Source organism: Podarcis liolepis (assembly GCF_965112155.1).
Source record: "Podarcis liolepis genome assembly, chromosome: 7".
NCBI classification, from domain to species: Eukaryota; Metazoa; Chordata; class Lepidosauria; order Squamata; family Lacertidae; genus Podarcis; species Podarcis liolepis.
In genome coordinates, this window is record NC_139561.1 from 9,718,046 (window position 1) to 9,732,426 (window position 14,381).

Genomic DNA, 14,381 nt, shown 5'->3' on the forward strand with positions numbered 1-14,381 from the left:
TACCTCAGCAATGGCTGAAGCACTTCATGAGATGACTGGTCTTCCCGCTTATGTATAAAAATGGAAAGTTTGCCATCCACAGCCTCACTCTCTTCTCCTGGATCTTTGTCTCCTTTAAGGGAACCTTTTGGGCTGGCTTTTGTCAATGAAGTATCAGGTTCAGAAGCAGTTGGAGAAAGAACCGTCTGACATCCTGCAAGCGAGGAAAACAAGCTTTAAGCAATAGCTGTAAACACATTCTATACCTTTTCTGGTAGTATACAAACACTAAAGAAATTTAATTCAATTCATAGTTTGCCCTATACCAAGCTACAAGAATGGACAAGCTAATCACATAACTCCTAGCTACAATGCTGAGACCATCTATTGTCCTAATCCTGAAGTATCTCAGGCTTCCAAAGGTCAGTTTGGAAAAAAATGTCTCACACTGATTCCAATGGGTGTAGGCTTGGTCTATAGATATGCATATGCAGCAAAACGTGATGGGAGAGTCCCGCTTGGACTGTAATACTTTAAACTGCAAACAGGAATATTGAGACACTAACGGGTTAACACCAACTCTCCACAATCGCCTAGGTCAGACAAAAACATCTAAGTTTTGAGAAGTTTAGCTAGCTCCTGAGACTCCTTTCCCAGTTCTGATCTTTTGCTAAGTTAAACCACAGAGCAATGGAAGAGGGAAAAGAAAGCCTTGCTAGTTTTTCCTGGCACATGGTTTTTACTTCAAAGAACATTCAAAAATGGCATTTCTGTCTGCAGGAAAATCATTTCATGGTGGCGTCTTAAGATCCACTGCACTGGAGAACAAACTTGCAGCATGAAATGGTCCTGTCCTGTCCTAAGGATATTGCATGTGCAGACTGAGACTTACAATTTGAGCAATAGAGGTTCTCTGGGGAAGAAAAGCCCAGATTTGTGGTCCAGCTACTGGGAGCATCTCTCTGAAAAGCCTTGAGGTCCAAGCTAAGCACATATATGGGAGGCTTGAGACAAGACTCCAAGGCAACCTTAAAGGCTGAGCTGGAACATAGGGGTGGAAGTGGCTTGTAGCATCTGCTGGTCCAGACCCCCCAAAAGGCTATGGGAGATCAGGGCAGACAATGGAAGCACTGAGGCAACGTGCTTCTGTGACCCACCCCTGTAACGTTTTGTGGAGGTTTCCAAGCTGTTATAAAAGGAGGATCACAAAAGTGAAAGATGCTCCCTGAATTCTCATGCAACAATGATTAGTTTCTCAAGATCTTGAGCATTCCCCACCTGGTACCACGTAATCAGCCAGTTTTGCTAAGAGCAGGGAGGCAATTTTAGAAGCTGGGTCACTGGGGTCATCCTGCTCACTGTTCAGGGAGGGCACAGAGTAACTCCAGGGTGGCAATTCGACATTCCCACAGTCCTCAACACTCATGAGTGGAAGAGCAGCACGGCAGAGTTGAAGGATGATGAGGACCAGCTTTGGAGAGGGACGCTGGTCCAAGAGCAGAGAGAGAAGCTTGGATACACAGGCTGGTTGGCTTAGGATTGCTTTGCCAATGTGACTCCTGAAAGAAAACAAACACCAACAGCTTTGAATGCATTTTTTAAAAAAGATCTGTCTGTCTGTCTATCTAGCACCTACCCTTTTCAACTCTCTGGCACCCTATCTGCATAACCTAGCAATTCTAAAGTATAGATGCCTTTTTCTCTCGCAAGATTGAATGTATTGCCCTCGGCTATACTTGAGGGACGATTCCAACAGATTCCACACGAAAAACGCTTATGTCTCTGTGGAGATGGAAGTACCAAATTGGTGGCACATGCCCTTCTGGCTTGCACGCTTTATAAAGACTTGAGGAATAAGGTTATCACCCCTCTTTTATTGTCCATTCCAGGTCGCCCAGCCACTGCCACAGTGTCCTTTCTCTTCGCAGATCAAGATGAGCAGGTGACAGCAAAGGTTGCAAGGTTTTTAGCTGGGGCAATTAGAATAAGATCCATTTGACTATTGATTCAAAACCTTAAAATGTACCGTATTTTTCGCACCATAGGGCGCACCGGACCATAGGGCGCACCCAGTTTTTTTGGGGGGAAATAAAGGGAAAAAATTATTCCCCCCCCCCAGGTGCGGGGCTGGGGCGGGGGAAGCTCGAGCTTCCCCCGACCCCAGCCCCCAAACAGGCAGCTCTCTGCAAGCCGCGGGAGCGCTCCCGCTGCTTGCGGAGAGGTGCGCGAAGCCTGGGCGCGCTGCTCTCAGCGCGCGCAGGCTTCGGCATGCTGGCAGCTCCCCGCAAGCAGCGGGACCGCTCCTGCTGCTTGCAGAGAGGTGCGCGAAGCCTGGGCGCGCTGCTCTCAGCGCGCGCAGGCTTCGGCATGCTGGCAGCTCCCCGCAAGCAGCGGGACCGCTCCTGCTGCTTGCGGAGAGGTGCGCGAAGCCTGGGCGCGCTGCTCTCAGCGCGCGCAGGCTTCGGCATGCTGGCAGCTCCCCGCAAGCAGCGGGACCGCTCCTGCTGCTTGCAGAGAGGTGCGCGAAGCCTGGGCGCGCTGCTCTCAGCGCGCGCAGGCTTCGGCATGCTGGCAGCTCCCCGCAAGCAGCGGGACCGCTCCCGCTGCTTGCAGAGAGGTGCGCGAAGCCTGGGCGCGCTGCTCTCAGCGCGCGCAGGCTTTGGCATGCTGGCAGCTCTCCGCAAGCAGCGGGAGCGCTCCCGCTGCTTGCGGAGAGGTGTGTGAAGCCTGGAGAGCGTGAGGGGTCGGTGCGCACCGACCCCTCTCACTCTCCAGGCTTCAGTGAAAGCCTGCATTCGCACCATAGGACGCACACACATTTCCCCTTCATTTTTGGAGGGGAAAAAGTGCGTCCTATGGTGCGAAAAATACGGTATTTTATATAACTGACTTTTTATTTCTATTCTTTGTATATTGTGTTGTTGCTTTATTGCTATGGCCAATGGCTGATGCAAATAAAGATACACACACACACACACACACACACACACACACAGTCTTGAAACAAAATCAGGTGAAAACAGGATGTTCTATACAACTTGGGTTCCAAGCCTGTCAAAATTGTTCTAAGTGATTTCTCAACTGGAGAGTAGAAACAGAGCTAAAGAGACTAGAAGCAATGCATCTTCAATCAGGAACGATTGTGAACTGTAACCATTTATTTAGGATGTGTTTCAGCTATTGCTGGGATTAACAGTGGGTTTGTTTGGCTTTTTGTTTAAAATGACCCTTTGGGAGCCAAATTACAAGGCAACCTTTTCCACTTTCCATGGACAAAGGCAGGAGGACATCTCTCACAACAACACAGCTTTGGACAAAATAAAAGGCATTGAAATTGGCCGAGTCATTTTAAACAACAAAACCTTCCCAATGACTTCCCACAAAATTCAAGGGACACAAGAAGATTGCAGAGTCAACTCAAATTAATCTTCCTATTTACATTAATGACACAACATACTAAGAAGAAAATGTGCTACAGGAAACTGTGGGTGTTCTGCCACCCAAATGGATTTTGGTCCAGTAGCATAGCATATCAAGCTGCTCAAATATACTTGATTCACTCAAAAATTTCAATAGTTTTTGTTTGTTTTTTACTCCAAAGCTCTGCCACCAACATTACTAAAATGAGTTCATTCTAGTCTAAAGTGTGATCCAGAGAGCAAGAATTCGGCCGTACCTAGACAGGTCATTCAGGAGACTGAGCACATCCTGCAGGGCATCATTCCCAGCTGCCTGGTTGCCACAGCACTCTGTGGCACGTGCCAGGTGGTTGGTTAAGAGACTGGAGACCTGGCGAGCCAAACCTGAATGCACAGCCTCAGTTGATCCACCTGCAAAAGGAATATAAGTGGGATCATAGTTGATGAGATCCAACTAAAACACACCGAAAAGCTATTAGAAAAAGCAGAACACCTATAATGAAAAATGTAGATTGGAGGTTGTAGAAACATTTATTGATTTATAAAAGTATTCAAAACCACCCACTCATAAAATATCAGGTGGTGTACAGCAGCATAAAAACAACAAAAAAGGCAGTATAGTCCTGAGTGGGCCTTTTAGACATTTTTGTTGGGTTTGGGGTTGTAAAACCTGAGTTAGAAGATGGTTGCTTTTGATTTAGATGCTCTCCTGCATAGGAAAGTCAAAAGTCCACAGGAGAATTAGAAGTATAATAGGATGTTTTGCTCAGGAGGTTGTGCACAGGAATGTCAAAAGTTCAGAGTCTGGCAGCCAAGGAGAAAAATAAGCATAAGAGAGTCTATATCCTGATTAGCTAAAAGGAAGTGAGGTGGGAAGTGATAATGCTGTACACAAGCCAGTCTAGAAACTAGTCTGAAAAAGTTGAAGAGTCAGAAACTTGAAAAAGTGAAGAACTGCAAAAAGGGATGAGATGTTTTACAGGCATGGCCAAAGTTGGCCCTCCAGCTGTTTTGGGACTACAACTTCCATCATCCCTTGCTAACAGGACCAGTGGTCAGGGATGATGGGAACTGTAGTCCCAGAACAGCTGGAGGGCCAAGTTTGGCCATGTCTGCTTTAAGAGAGCTGCAGCATTGGAAAATGAGAGTGTAGATGGACAATGAAGCAAAAAGGAGCCAGGGGAGTTTTACACTAAGTTTATTGCCACTGAGCAATCAGTTCAACCAAAAGCTTCCATATCTCTTTACTGCACAAATATGTTGTCAAGCATCTTAGTTCACATAACCAGGGCCAGGCCTGCAAGCCCCTCCTACCTTCCTCTTTCTCCCATTCGACACAACGGTTGGCTAGCACTTGGAATGCAGCCCAAGCCATGGTGGCCACTTTCTGCTTCTTTGTTTGCTTCTCATTGGAGCTGGATTCGGTCTGGCTGCTTAAACTGCACAAGCGATCCATCAGCTGGACGAGGCCACTCCGCACCAGGCACTTCTCTTCACTCCTGCCCAGAACCACGACAGTGGGGTGACAGTAACATTTTAGCCCTCTTAATACACGCCCAAGTTGAAACCACACAACAAATATACAGCGTCTGTCAATCTCATTTCCTGCTTTGCTGCTGTCTATAATACCATGGTGTCTTGTGCTTAACTATTTTCATTGTTCTAATTATATTCTGAATGCTGAGTCCCATGGTAAAGCTATGGCCAAAAAGAAGAGCAAGATCTTTAACTATCTATAGGCAAATTTGGACATAAAAACTGATACGGGCTGCCTTGGCATTCTCAGTACAATGTGAAGTTGCTCTAGCCCTTTTCACACTGGGGCTCTTTAGAGCTACTAAGGCATTGCTCTTCCACAAGCATCTAGAAACTGAATTACGGCTACAGTTCTACATAGCATTTAATGTATGTTCCCATATTCCCCATAATAATTCCAGCATGCCTATTCTCATAGGCAAGATTCTAATATGTTTATTCAGAGGTAAATTCCTTTCAGTTCAGTGGGACTTGGTGCTTTAAAAAAGTGTCAGTGTCTCCCTGTTTGGTGTGGTTTAAAGCAGTTTCTATTTCTCCCAGTCCCCCTTGATTAGTTTCTTCTTCAACCAGGTCAGAAAAGAACTAGTTGGGGGTGGGGAGAGAACTAAAGGGCTGGTATCTGGAAGAATCAGGAACTGCTCTAAACTGCATCAAAATGGGGAGACCTTTATGCCATATACCAGTAGTCAGACAATTGTTCCGTCCAGCTCAATTACATTGACACTGATTGGAAACCTGGGGAGCTACGTCAAAACAGGACTTTTTCCCTTCACTACCTGAATACGCTGGTGATTGAATCTGGGACCTTTTGTGTGCAAAGCATGTGTTCTACCACTGAATTATACGCCCATCCCATAATAACCAATTAAAGGGCTGATTTCAGAGAGACATTACTGAAATTGGCCCTTTAAGCATTTCCTATACAGTGGTACCTAGGGTTAAGTACTTAATTCGTTCCGGAGGTCCGTTCTTAACCTGAAGCTGTTCTTAACCTGAAGCACCACTTTAGCTAATGGGGCCTCCTGCTGCCGCCGCCGCACTGCTGGAGCCCGATTTCTGTTCTTATCCTGAGGCAAAGTTCTTAACCTGAGGTAATATTTCTGGGTTAGCTGAGTCTGTAACCTGAAGCGTATGTAACCCAAGGTACCACTGTAATCATTCCCTCCTGGTCAGCAGCACTGATGAAATCAATTTGTATTTACTTATCTAACTTTTTATTAGCACAACTGCACCTGATAAAAATACTACCAGTAATTCAAAATGAGACTGGGGGCAAACTCAGTTTGTGAGGACAAAATTCCAGCGGTGGGGGAAGGGGTGGCATAACAAAACAGCAGCAGTGCAACCAGAAAAGGAACACAGAAAGGTGAGGGAGGCATCACCAACCATTTTTAAAAATGCTTCCCATGAACAATTGCAGGTTATTGGTAAAGCTTAATTTTGGACAGATTTCCTCATGTAACAGGATACTCTGCTCACAAGCTCTCCCACGGTGGAACATGCCTACCTGGTGTATGGTATGGTGCACAGCAGGCCAATGCTGTTTGCACACGCAATGGGGTACCGAGCGCAGAGTGCCACCACAGAGGTCATGGTCTCCCCAAAGGCTTCCTGAACTTGCTCCACCATCCCACCGCAGGTGAGTTCTTCAATTCTGTGGGAAGTTAAACAGTCAGGCCCTATTAAAACAGACTTTTCAAAAACATAAACTGCTCCAAATCCCTGGAGGATGCAAGTGTGAGGTGCGATGTAAGATAGAAGGGACTTTTTCGCATTGAGCCAGCCATGCGTTTTAGCAGCTTGCTGCAATTAATACCCACACCCTTGAAAAGAGCAAAACAAAATCCAATCTGAGAGATGGAAGAATAAATATATATATATATATGAAGGGAAGAGGGAGTCAGAGGCCTGTTAAATTACAGACTTATGCTGCTTTTTAAACATGAATGGTCTTTCTTCAGGGAACCCTGCAGACTGGCAAGTTGGACTTACTGTGACATGTTGTTCTGGTCAATGCATTCAATAAGGGGGTGCCAATTATTACACAGTTGCCTAAAGAATTTGTTCAGCTTTCAAATTTGTCGGAACCTTGGCTTTAGCAATCAATTTCAAGGCGGTCTAACCAAGCACCACTCAAAGGTGTCCCTGTGATACGGTCTCATGCCACCAGCAGTGCCATTTGGGCCATCTCCAGAGTTCCTTCAATAAGTCTGTTTTTGAAGATAAGGCTGACTCCCTCACCACCTCTGCCAACAATCCACATTCCCCTCCAGCCCTCTCCAGATGTGAGCCTCTGAAGGGAACTTACCGGGGGCCTCCTTGAAGCACCATTGTGACTGGACCCACAAGATGCGTCACACCACCAACACGAACAGCTGCTGTCAGGAGCTCTCGCATGTGCACCAGGGCCTGTTTTCTGGTGTTTCCACGGCGCCACCGAGTCTGAGCAGCTAATAGGAAACTGCTGCTCGATACCTATGAGAAAGGGATGGGTGAATCCTGTAACGTTGCCGCTGGGGACATCAGCAATGTTTCTGTTTGTGATGGCTGGCTGGTTCAGAGCGTACCATCTTCCTTGAAGCAGGCAAAGTGAGGGTTACTAATAAAAAGTTGTATGTAGTGCAGGCGTTGCCAATGAAGTGCTGTGGATGCCAGCGTGCTATGGTGCCCTCAAGTCTCAGTAAATATCCCTTCCAAAAGCCACAATGCACAAGTGGCTGTTTACTCTTCCTGCTCAATTCCTGGCTTGCACTATGTCCCCTTAAACATACCCACAGTTCACTGGATGCCAAAACTAGACCCCTGCCACTCCTTCCATTCTGAACAGGATTTAGGGTTAAGAGCTGTCAGGGAACTGACATCAGAGCGAGAGGCGAAGGGGAGGCTCTCTGATGATGCGGGAGAAGGACCCAGCAGCAGGGGGAGAAACAGCCCAGTAGAGGGGGAAGCAATTCAGCGCAACACCAGGGATAGAGGGGGGCTGATGGGGGTATTGGAGAGAGGGCTCCAGGATTCTTCACTGGACATCAGTGAGGAGAGCCCAGGTCCTCCACTGCCCACGCCCTCCCTGCGCAAGAGGCTCCCGCGCAGTGAGAGAAAGCGGAGACTGGGCGTCAAACAACTTTTATGCTGGAAGAGGTTCAAGAAACGCCCACTGACGGATTCTGCCAGCGACTGAGGCAGTCACGATGAGAAGGGGCTGCGCAGTCAGAAAGGTTTAACAAGGCAAATTAGCCTAGAGAGGCACCAGTTTACGCACGAGTAACTCATACCCACTACAATAGCTATATATTGTAGTCCTACACACTTCTGAAATCAGGTCTCAGTCTCTGGCATCTCCAGCTAAGAGGATCTCAGGCAGCAGATCTGGGTCATTTGCAGTTACAAGTAGACCAATGGCCTTAGTATAATGCAGCTTCAGATGTATAATGACTTTCGACAATGTGAGCCTTTCTACAAGGTTTCTACAAACCCCGTCACCTGAAGTTCAGCAGGTGGTAGATGAGGAGAGGGGTCTCTTGGTCATGATCTCCCATTTATGGAATAGTCTTCCCAGAAAAGTTCACCTGCTGATATTGTTGGTATCTTTTTGGTACCAACAGTATTTGGCAAATACTTTTTAAATCTGCTTGGTCATCCCAGCACATTATGTAGCTGGTCAAGCATGCTTTTCATGGCTTGCTGGATTTTGAAGATTTGATGATTCTTCGTTGGTACTGCTTTTACCTAGTGTTCTATTGTAATGTGTTTGTTGCTTTTATTCTATACAGCCCTGGGAGACATTGCTTTGTTGCAGAGCATGCACAGTTATGAGAATTCATGCTCTTTAACTGCAACAGTCTGAAAGGCACACTAACTTATGTCTCTGGCATGACTTACTGCTTGATCAGGATTGGTCCCGATGAAAGCAAACAGCTGCCCCAACAAGACACTATAGGTGGGCTTGTCTCGGCTGTCCTCAATGGTGAGAGACTGAAGAAGAGTAAAAGAGCTGCTTCTGTGACTAGTCACATGGCGCCGCCTACAGAGAAGAAAAACAGATCTTATTAAGGAGATTCAGTCACCTCCAATTACACTGAGAGGGTAACGAAACACTGGCTGAACTTAAAGGAAGTGAGAGACAACATATACCTCTGGCTTGACCGCGTGAACTCTAGGTCATCATTTGCAATCATTTCAAGATCAGATGGTGCTGACATACTGCGGAGGAAAACAGGCTGGCGAACAGCATGGGATATCACCTTTGTTTCTGACGCTGATTTGCAAGCTGTAATGTTAAGGGAACAGAAAGAAGCTTTGGTTTATTATTATTATTATTATTATTATTATTATTATTATTATTATTATTATTACTGCTGCTGCTACTACTATTTCTATACCTCTCTTTATCCAAAGATCCCAGGGCTGTGTACATTAAGAACATAATTTCATAATTTATGCAGCATAATAATAAAATAATCATAATAACAGTCCCTACCCCATCCCCACATTTAAAGAGAAATGCTTTTGCCTGGCACCTAAAGACATGTAATAATGGTGCCACCACAGAAAAGGCCCGATCCTGTGCTGTCATGCTCTGAACCTCCCAAGAGAGTGGGGACATAAAGAAGAGCCTCGGATGACAAACACAGGTTCCATGTCAGTTTATATGCAGAGAGGTAAGGTTTTATAGGTCAGCACCAGCACTTTGAATTGGCAGCCAGTGCAGCTGGGCCAGGATCAGCGTTATATACTAAAACAGTTTCGTTCTGGTGAGCAACCTGGCTGTCAAATTTTGCACCAGCCCTGTGTATAACAATTGCAGTAAGCCAAGATAGAGGTTGCCAGAAAGTTAGGCTATCCCTGTCCAGACAGGGGCATAGCCGGGCCACCAGCTGAAGCTGATGGAAGGCACTCTGCGCCACTGAGACCACCTGAGTCTCAAGCGACAGTAATGGATCCAGGAGCACCCACAAGCTATGTACCTGCTGCATACAATCCCCCCAACCCCACCCCTGCTCCAAATGAGGTTACCTAAGATTAACAGAAACAAAGACAGGTTGATTAATAAAAGCTTATATCGGCTGGGACTACTGTTAATATGTTATACCTCTCTTTGTTCTTTGTAAATTTGATTTTCTTTGTATTGTGGCATGTTATATTTACATTTAGGAGATGAAGCAGAATTAAATGGAGTAAGAAAAGGGAGAAGAACCCACAACACTTTCCTCCTATCCCTTAAAAACATTGCTGCTGCTTTCTTCTTGCTTCCTACTTTCATTGCTGAGTTTCTACTCTTAAGCAGCTTGCAAATTGCAGGAAACACTGCACTGAGAGCATCTTTCGCTTTAAGACATCAGATTCTTTTCTCTCCTTACCTGGTGTCTCTGCAGGTGTGCCAGATATACTCCTGGTAAGCCCAGACTGTGCAGCAATGGTGACATGCAAGAGCAGCTCTGCTCTGTTCATCAGGCTCTTGACCAGTGTTTTTGTTTTACCCATGGGATGCAAAGGCTTCTGAAGCAGAGAGTTCACTTCTTGGAAGAATTTCTCCCTAAAAAGCAGTGAAGTTAAATCCCACACAGGTCGGATGTCCATTAGATCTTCAGAAACACGTTGGAAGAGAACATGCAATGCTATTCAAATCTGAGGTTGCATTAGGAGAAAACCTGGATATTGGAAACCTCAGACTGGAACTTACAAATGTACCAGCCCACACGTACCAATCAAATAAACCACCCAAATAAAGAGGACAGAATTTCTACCGAATTCAGCAGCCACACTAACCTGAGTGAGAGAACCATATTCTCGAGATCACTTCCATCAAAAGAAATCTCTTTCATTGAACACAAAAGCTCCAATTCTTTCATTTTGCTCTAGAGAGAAGGGGAAAATATACTGAAAAGGGAGGCCAGATATTGCATTTTTAGGTTGTATAGTGCCTTGCGATATTTTATAGGAAAGCATGGTTATTATTTTTTAATGAATAAATAGAATAGAATATATCTGATTCAGGAGATAACGTGGAATTTTTGTTGATTATGTGGACAGGAAATTTCCACTTCCATCTGTGAAATAAAATCCATCTTTCCTCTTCAGTGGACAAATCCAGCATAGCATTGGTGCTCTGAGCTAGTTGCACCAGATGCATTAGGAAGCAAAGAACGCATCAAGATTCAGTTCCTTTCATTTCCAAACTAAGAATCAACCTGACTGATTAGCCCAGCCTTCCCCACTTGGTGGTCTTCAAATAGGGATGGACAAATTCAGTCAATTCCAGTTTCTCATATTTTTAGTCTTAAATTCAGTTTGACACTTTCTGCATCAGTTTACAATTTAAAAAAAAAATCCTCATAAACATTCACCAGCATTTTAGTGTGAATTTCTCCTGCTATACACATTTCCCAAAATATACTGTATTTTGAATGCTATTTGCACCAATATATGCATTTTAATGCATGTTTTCCTCTAAATCACATATTTTTGTACACATTCTTTGGTTGGAGAACTCCATCACAAAATCTGAAGAAGTGTGAATTTTGAAAGACAGCTGCACTATGGTTCAAAATATTGTTCCAGGAAGTATGAATTAGGAAAGTTCACTTTAAAAGTGGACCAACACAATTTTCTCCTCCGCCCCTTCCTCCAGCTCTTTCAGACAACATCTCCCATCGTAGCTAGGGCTAATGGGAGCTGGAGTCCACAACATCTAAAGGGCGTCAGGTTGGGGAAGGCTAGATTAGCACATATCAGGAAGAGAATCTGGTTCCAAAAGGGTAAAGACGCTTCAGGTAGCTAAAGGCAGGAAACTCCCACCAAATATTAGCTGGAAAGGAAATACATATCTGCAGACATTAGTTAGGCCCTAAATGCACAGACAATGCCTTTGCAGAGCACCTTCCCCTTACCACCAGATCTCTACTTGACTTCAACATCCCTCTACATTAGGGTTATGAGACATTCCCGGTTCCCAGGGACAGCCCCCGGATTTGCAAATCTGTCCCAGGACAAATTCCGTCCCCGGAATGTCCCCAGATTTGCAAATCTGTCCCTGGGAAACGTGGCAGCAGCAGCCTCAGCCTCAGCAGCCCGGAGCCAGCTTGGTAGCGCAGTTGGCTCTGGCTGGCTTCAGGAGCTGCTCACTGCTTGCTGCCACTGCCACTGCCAAGGGGGAACAGGGGACGTCCGGGGATACAGATTTCCTGCGACCTTCCCCTTTGTTTTGACAGATTGGGGGAGGCTTCGGAATTGCGGGTGGGCGGCCGTTGCCCAGGAGGGGTGCAAGGCGTGCGGTTTCTCTGCCAGGTAAGGTGCAACGCCCTTCTTTTGCACCCTGTGAAACATAAATGCGCAGAGTTTTTAAAAACCTGGGCAACAGCCAGCTGCCCATGACTCCTGAGCCTCCCCGGATCAGACAAAACAAGGGCCCCTTGGTGCTACATAGGAGACCCCAGCTCTACTGCTTCAGGCAGGGGTCTTTCCCAGCCTTTCTAAAGATACCCAGGCCTTTTGCATGCAAGGCAAATGTTCTGCCTTCACCAAACCTGCAGGTTCCCTTTCCCCTTCAGTCTAAAGAATTTGAATTATACTGAAACAATTACCCAGAACCAGACCCATTTTCTAAATTGTCTGGCAGGAGTAGAACACTGGCAACTATGTTTACAATTCCCTCAAATTGCTCGCTTCCAGTTGCTCGATTTTATTACCCTGACATACTGAGGAAACCCTTGGATCCTTTGGAGACGCTTTCCCTTACCTCTATGCCTGCAAAACCCAGCTGTTCCTGGAAGAAACAGCAATCAGCATTTGCAGCTTAATTTCCAGCACAGGGTCGATCAGTCAGTCTGCTTCAAAGTGCCCATGATTTGTTCTTGGGCACTAATAAAGCCAGCACAACGTTTTATAGGAAGAGGGAAAGAGTACAGCAATTCAGAGAAAGCATTGCCTGAGTTCCTCTGTTCTTACCAGCACTGAAGGGGATCGACATATGATACTCACCTCGTTAAAATGATAATCATAAAAGAAGGGCACATTGTTCTCCAATTTCCCATGCATGGCATCTTCCACCTCACTTTGCCATTTCTGTTCTAATTCGGCGACACTCTGGGCAAAAAAGAAAAAGAAAAAGTGGGGGGATGTGAAAGTGTTGGGGCATCATTACCAAAGGTAAGGGGAAATGTGCTCAGTGTGCTAAGAATATAAGGGTCCCACTGGAGATATACATCTTAATTATAAAGGGCCCGCCATCTTCTTTCTCTACACCGGAAATTTATTTTTTTGTAGCATTTTTACCTGCAATTGTCTTTCCATAGCATTTAGTTTCTTAAACGTTTCTCCCATAATTTTACAAAGCAAGTCATATTCTTCTGCATGCTCCTCTTGATACTGGAAGTTTATGAGAGACTGGAGCGCATCAACCAGGTTCAAATGTTTGATCACACACGAAACTACCATTTCTTCCATTATGTCTGGCTGGATGACCTCTCTGTTGAAGGTAAAAATCAAAAATGAAAAGATGGTAAAAAGGTTTTTTGGCAAATGGGCATGACAATTCTGTAGATTCATTTGGCCTGAGAGTGTGGGTCCACTGTGAGGGGAGGAAAGGGCTGTACTGCGGAACCTCTACTCACATACGGAATCCGTTCCAGAGGTCCGTTCGTGAGTCGATCTGGGTCGCTGGTAGAAGCACTGTTCTGCGCATGTGCATTCGGCGGCACCATTCTGCACATGTGCAGACGGCAGCAGCCGCTTCTTCACGTGCGTGAATCGCGGCAAACCCAGTATTTACTTCTGGGTTTGCTGCGGTCGCGAGTCGAATTGTTTGCGAGTAGGAGCGGTGGTAAGTCGAAGTTCTATTGTATAAGGGAACAGTAATCTACCAACAGGGACATGGATGGCACTGTAGGTTAAACCACAGAGCCTAGGACTTGCCGATCAGAAGGTCGGCAGTTCGAATCCCCGTGACGGGGTGAGCTCCCATTGCTTGGTCCCTGCTCCTGCCAACCTAGCAGTTCAAAAGCACCTCACAGTGCAAGTAGATAAATAGGTACCACTCTGGCGGGAAGGTAAACGGAGTTTCTGTGCGTTGCTCTGGTTCACCAGAAGCGGCTTAGTCATGCTGACCACATGACCCGGAAGCTGTACGCCGGCTCCCTCGGCCAATAAAGTGAATGAGCGCCACAACCCCAGAGTCAGTCATGACTGGACCTAATGGTTAGGGGTCCCTTTACTTTTTAATCTACCAACAACACTGGTCAGTTTTTAATAATATTAGTGTGTGGTGGGGGAAGGGGATGATTCATACCTAAAAGTGTCTCAAGTAGCATCTACCTACATATCAAAACCATTTATTTAAAAATCACATTTAAACTCAGAAATCCAACTACTAAGCATACTTAATATCACAGACATATTATGAAATGACAGCTATTGAAGAATTAAATAAACCCACCCTCCGTTTACTTAAAA

The 14,381-nt window shown here is 45.6% G+C and overlaps 1 protein-coding gene across 6 annotated transcripts in view; it reads right to left on the reverse strand.

The window, feature by feature from the left end:
- HECTD4 (HECT domain E3 ubiquitin protein ligase 4) overlaps positions 1 to 14,381 on the reverse strand; it is a 115,243-nt gene that overhangs the window by 43,082 nt on the left and 57,780 nt on the right. For all 6 annotated transcript variants that reach the window (XM_083511405.1, XM_083511402.1, XM_083511404.1 and 3 more), the window contains exons 26-37: positions 13,206 to 13,398; positions 12,912 to 13,016; positions 10,701 to 10,789; positions 10,292 to 10,467; positions 9,066 to 9,201; positions 8,814 to 8,955; positions 7,243 to 7,409; positions 6,442 to 6,588; positions 4,713 to 4,897; positions 3,656 to 3,809; positions 1,258 to 1,538; positions 4 to 193 (exon numbers count right to left, since the gene is read on the reverse strand). In XM_083511405.1, the coding sequence (XP_083367531.1) occupies positions 4 to 193; positions 1,258 to 1,538; positions 3,656 to 3,809; positions 4,713 to 4,897; positions 6,442 to 6,588; positions 7,243 to 7,409; positions 8,814 to 8,955; positions 9,066 to 9,201; positions 10,292 to 10,467; positions 10,701 to 10,789; positions 12,912 to 13,016; positions 13,206 to 13,398 (1,965 nt within the window). The remainder of the gene's footprint in view (positions 1 to 3; positions 194 to 1,257; positions 1,539 to 3,655; positions 3,810 to 4,712; positions 4,898 to 6,441; positions 6,589 to 7,242; positions 7,410 to 8,813; positions 8,956 to 9,065; positions 9,202 to 10,291; positions 10,468 to 10,700; positions 10,790 to 12,911; positions 13,017 to 13,205; positions 13,399 to 14,381) is intronic.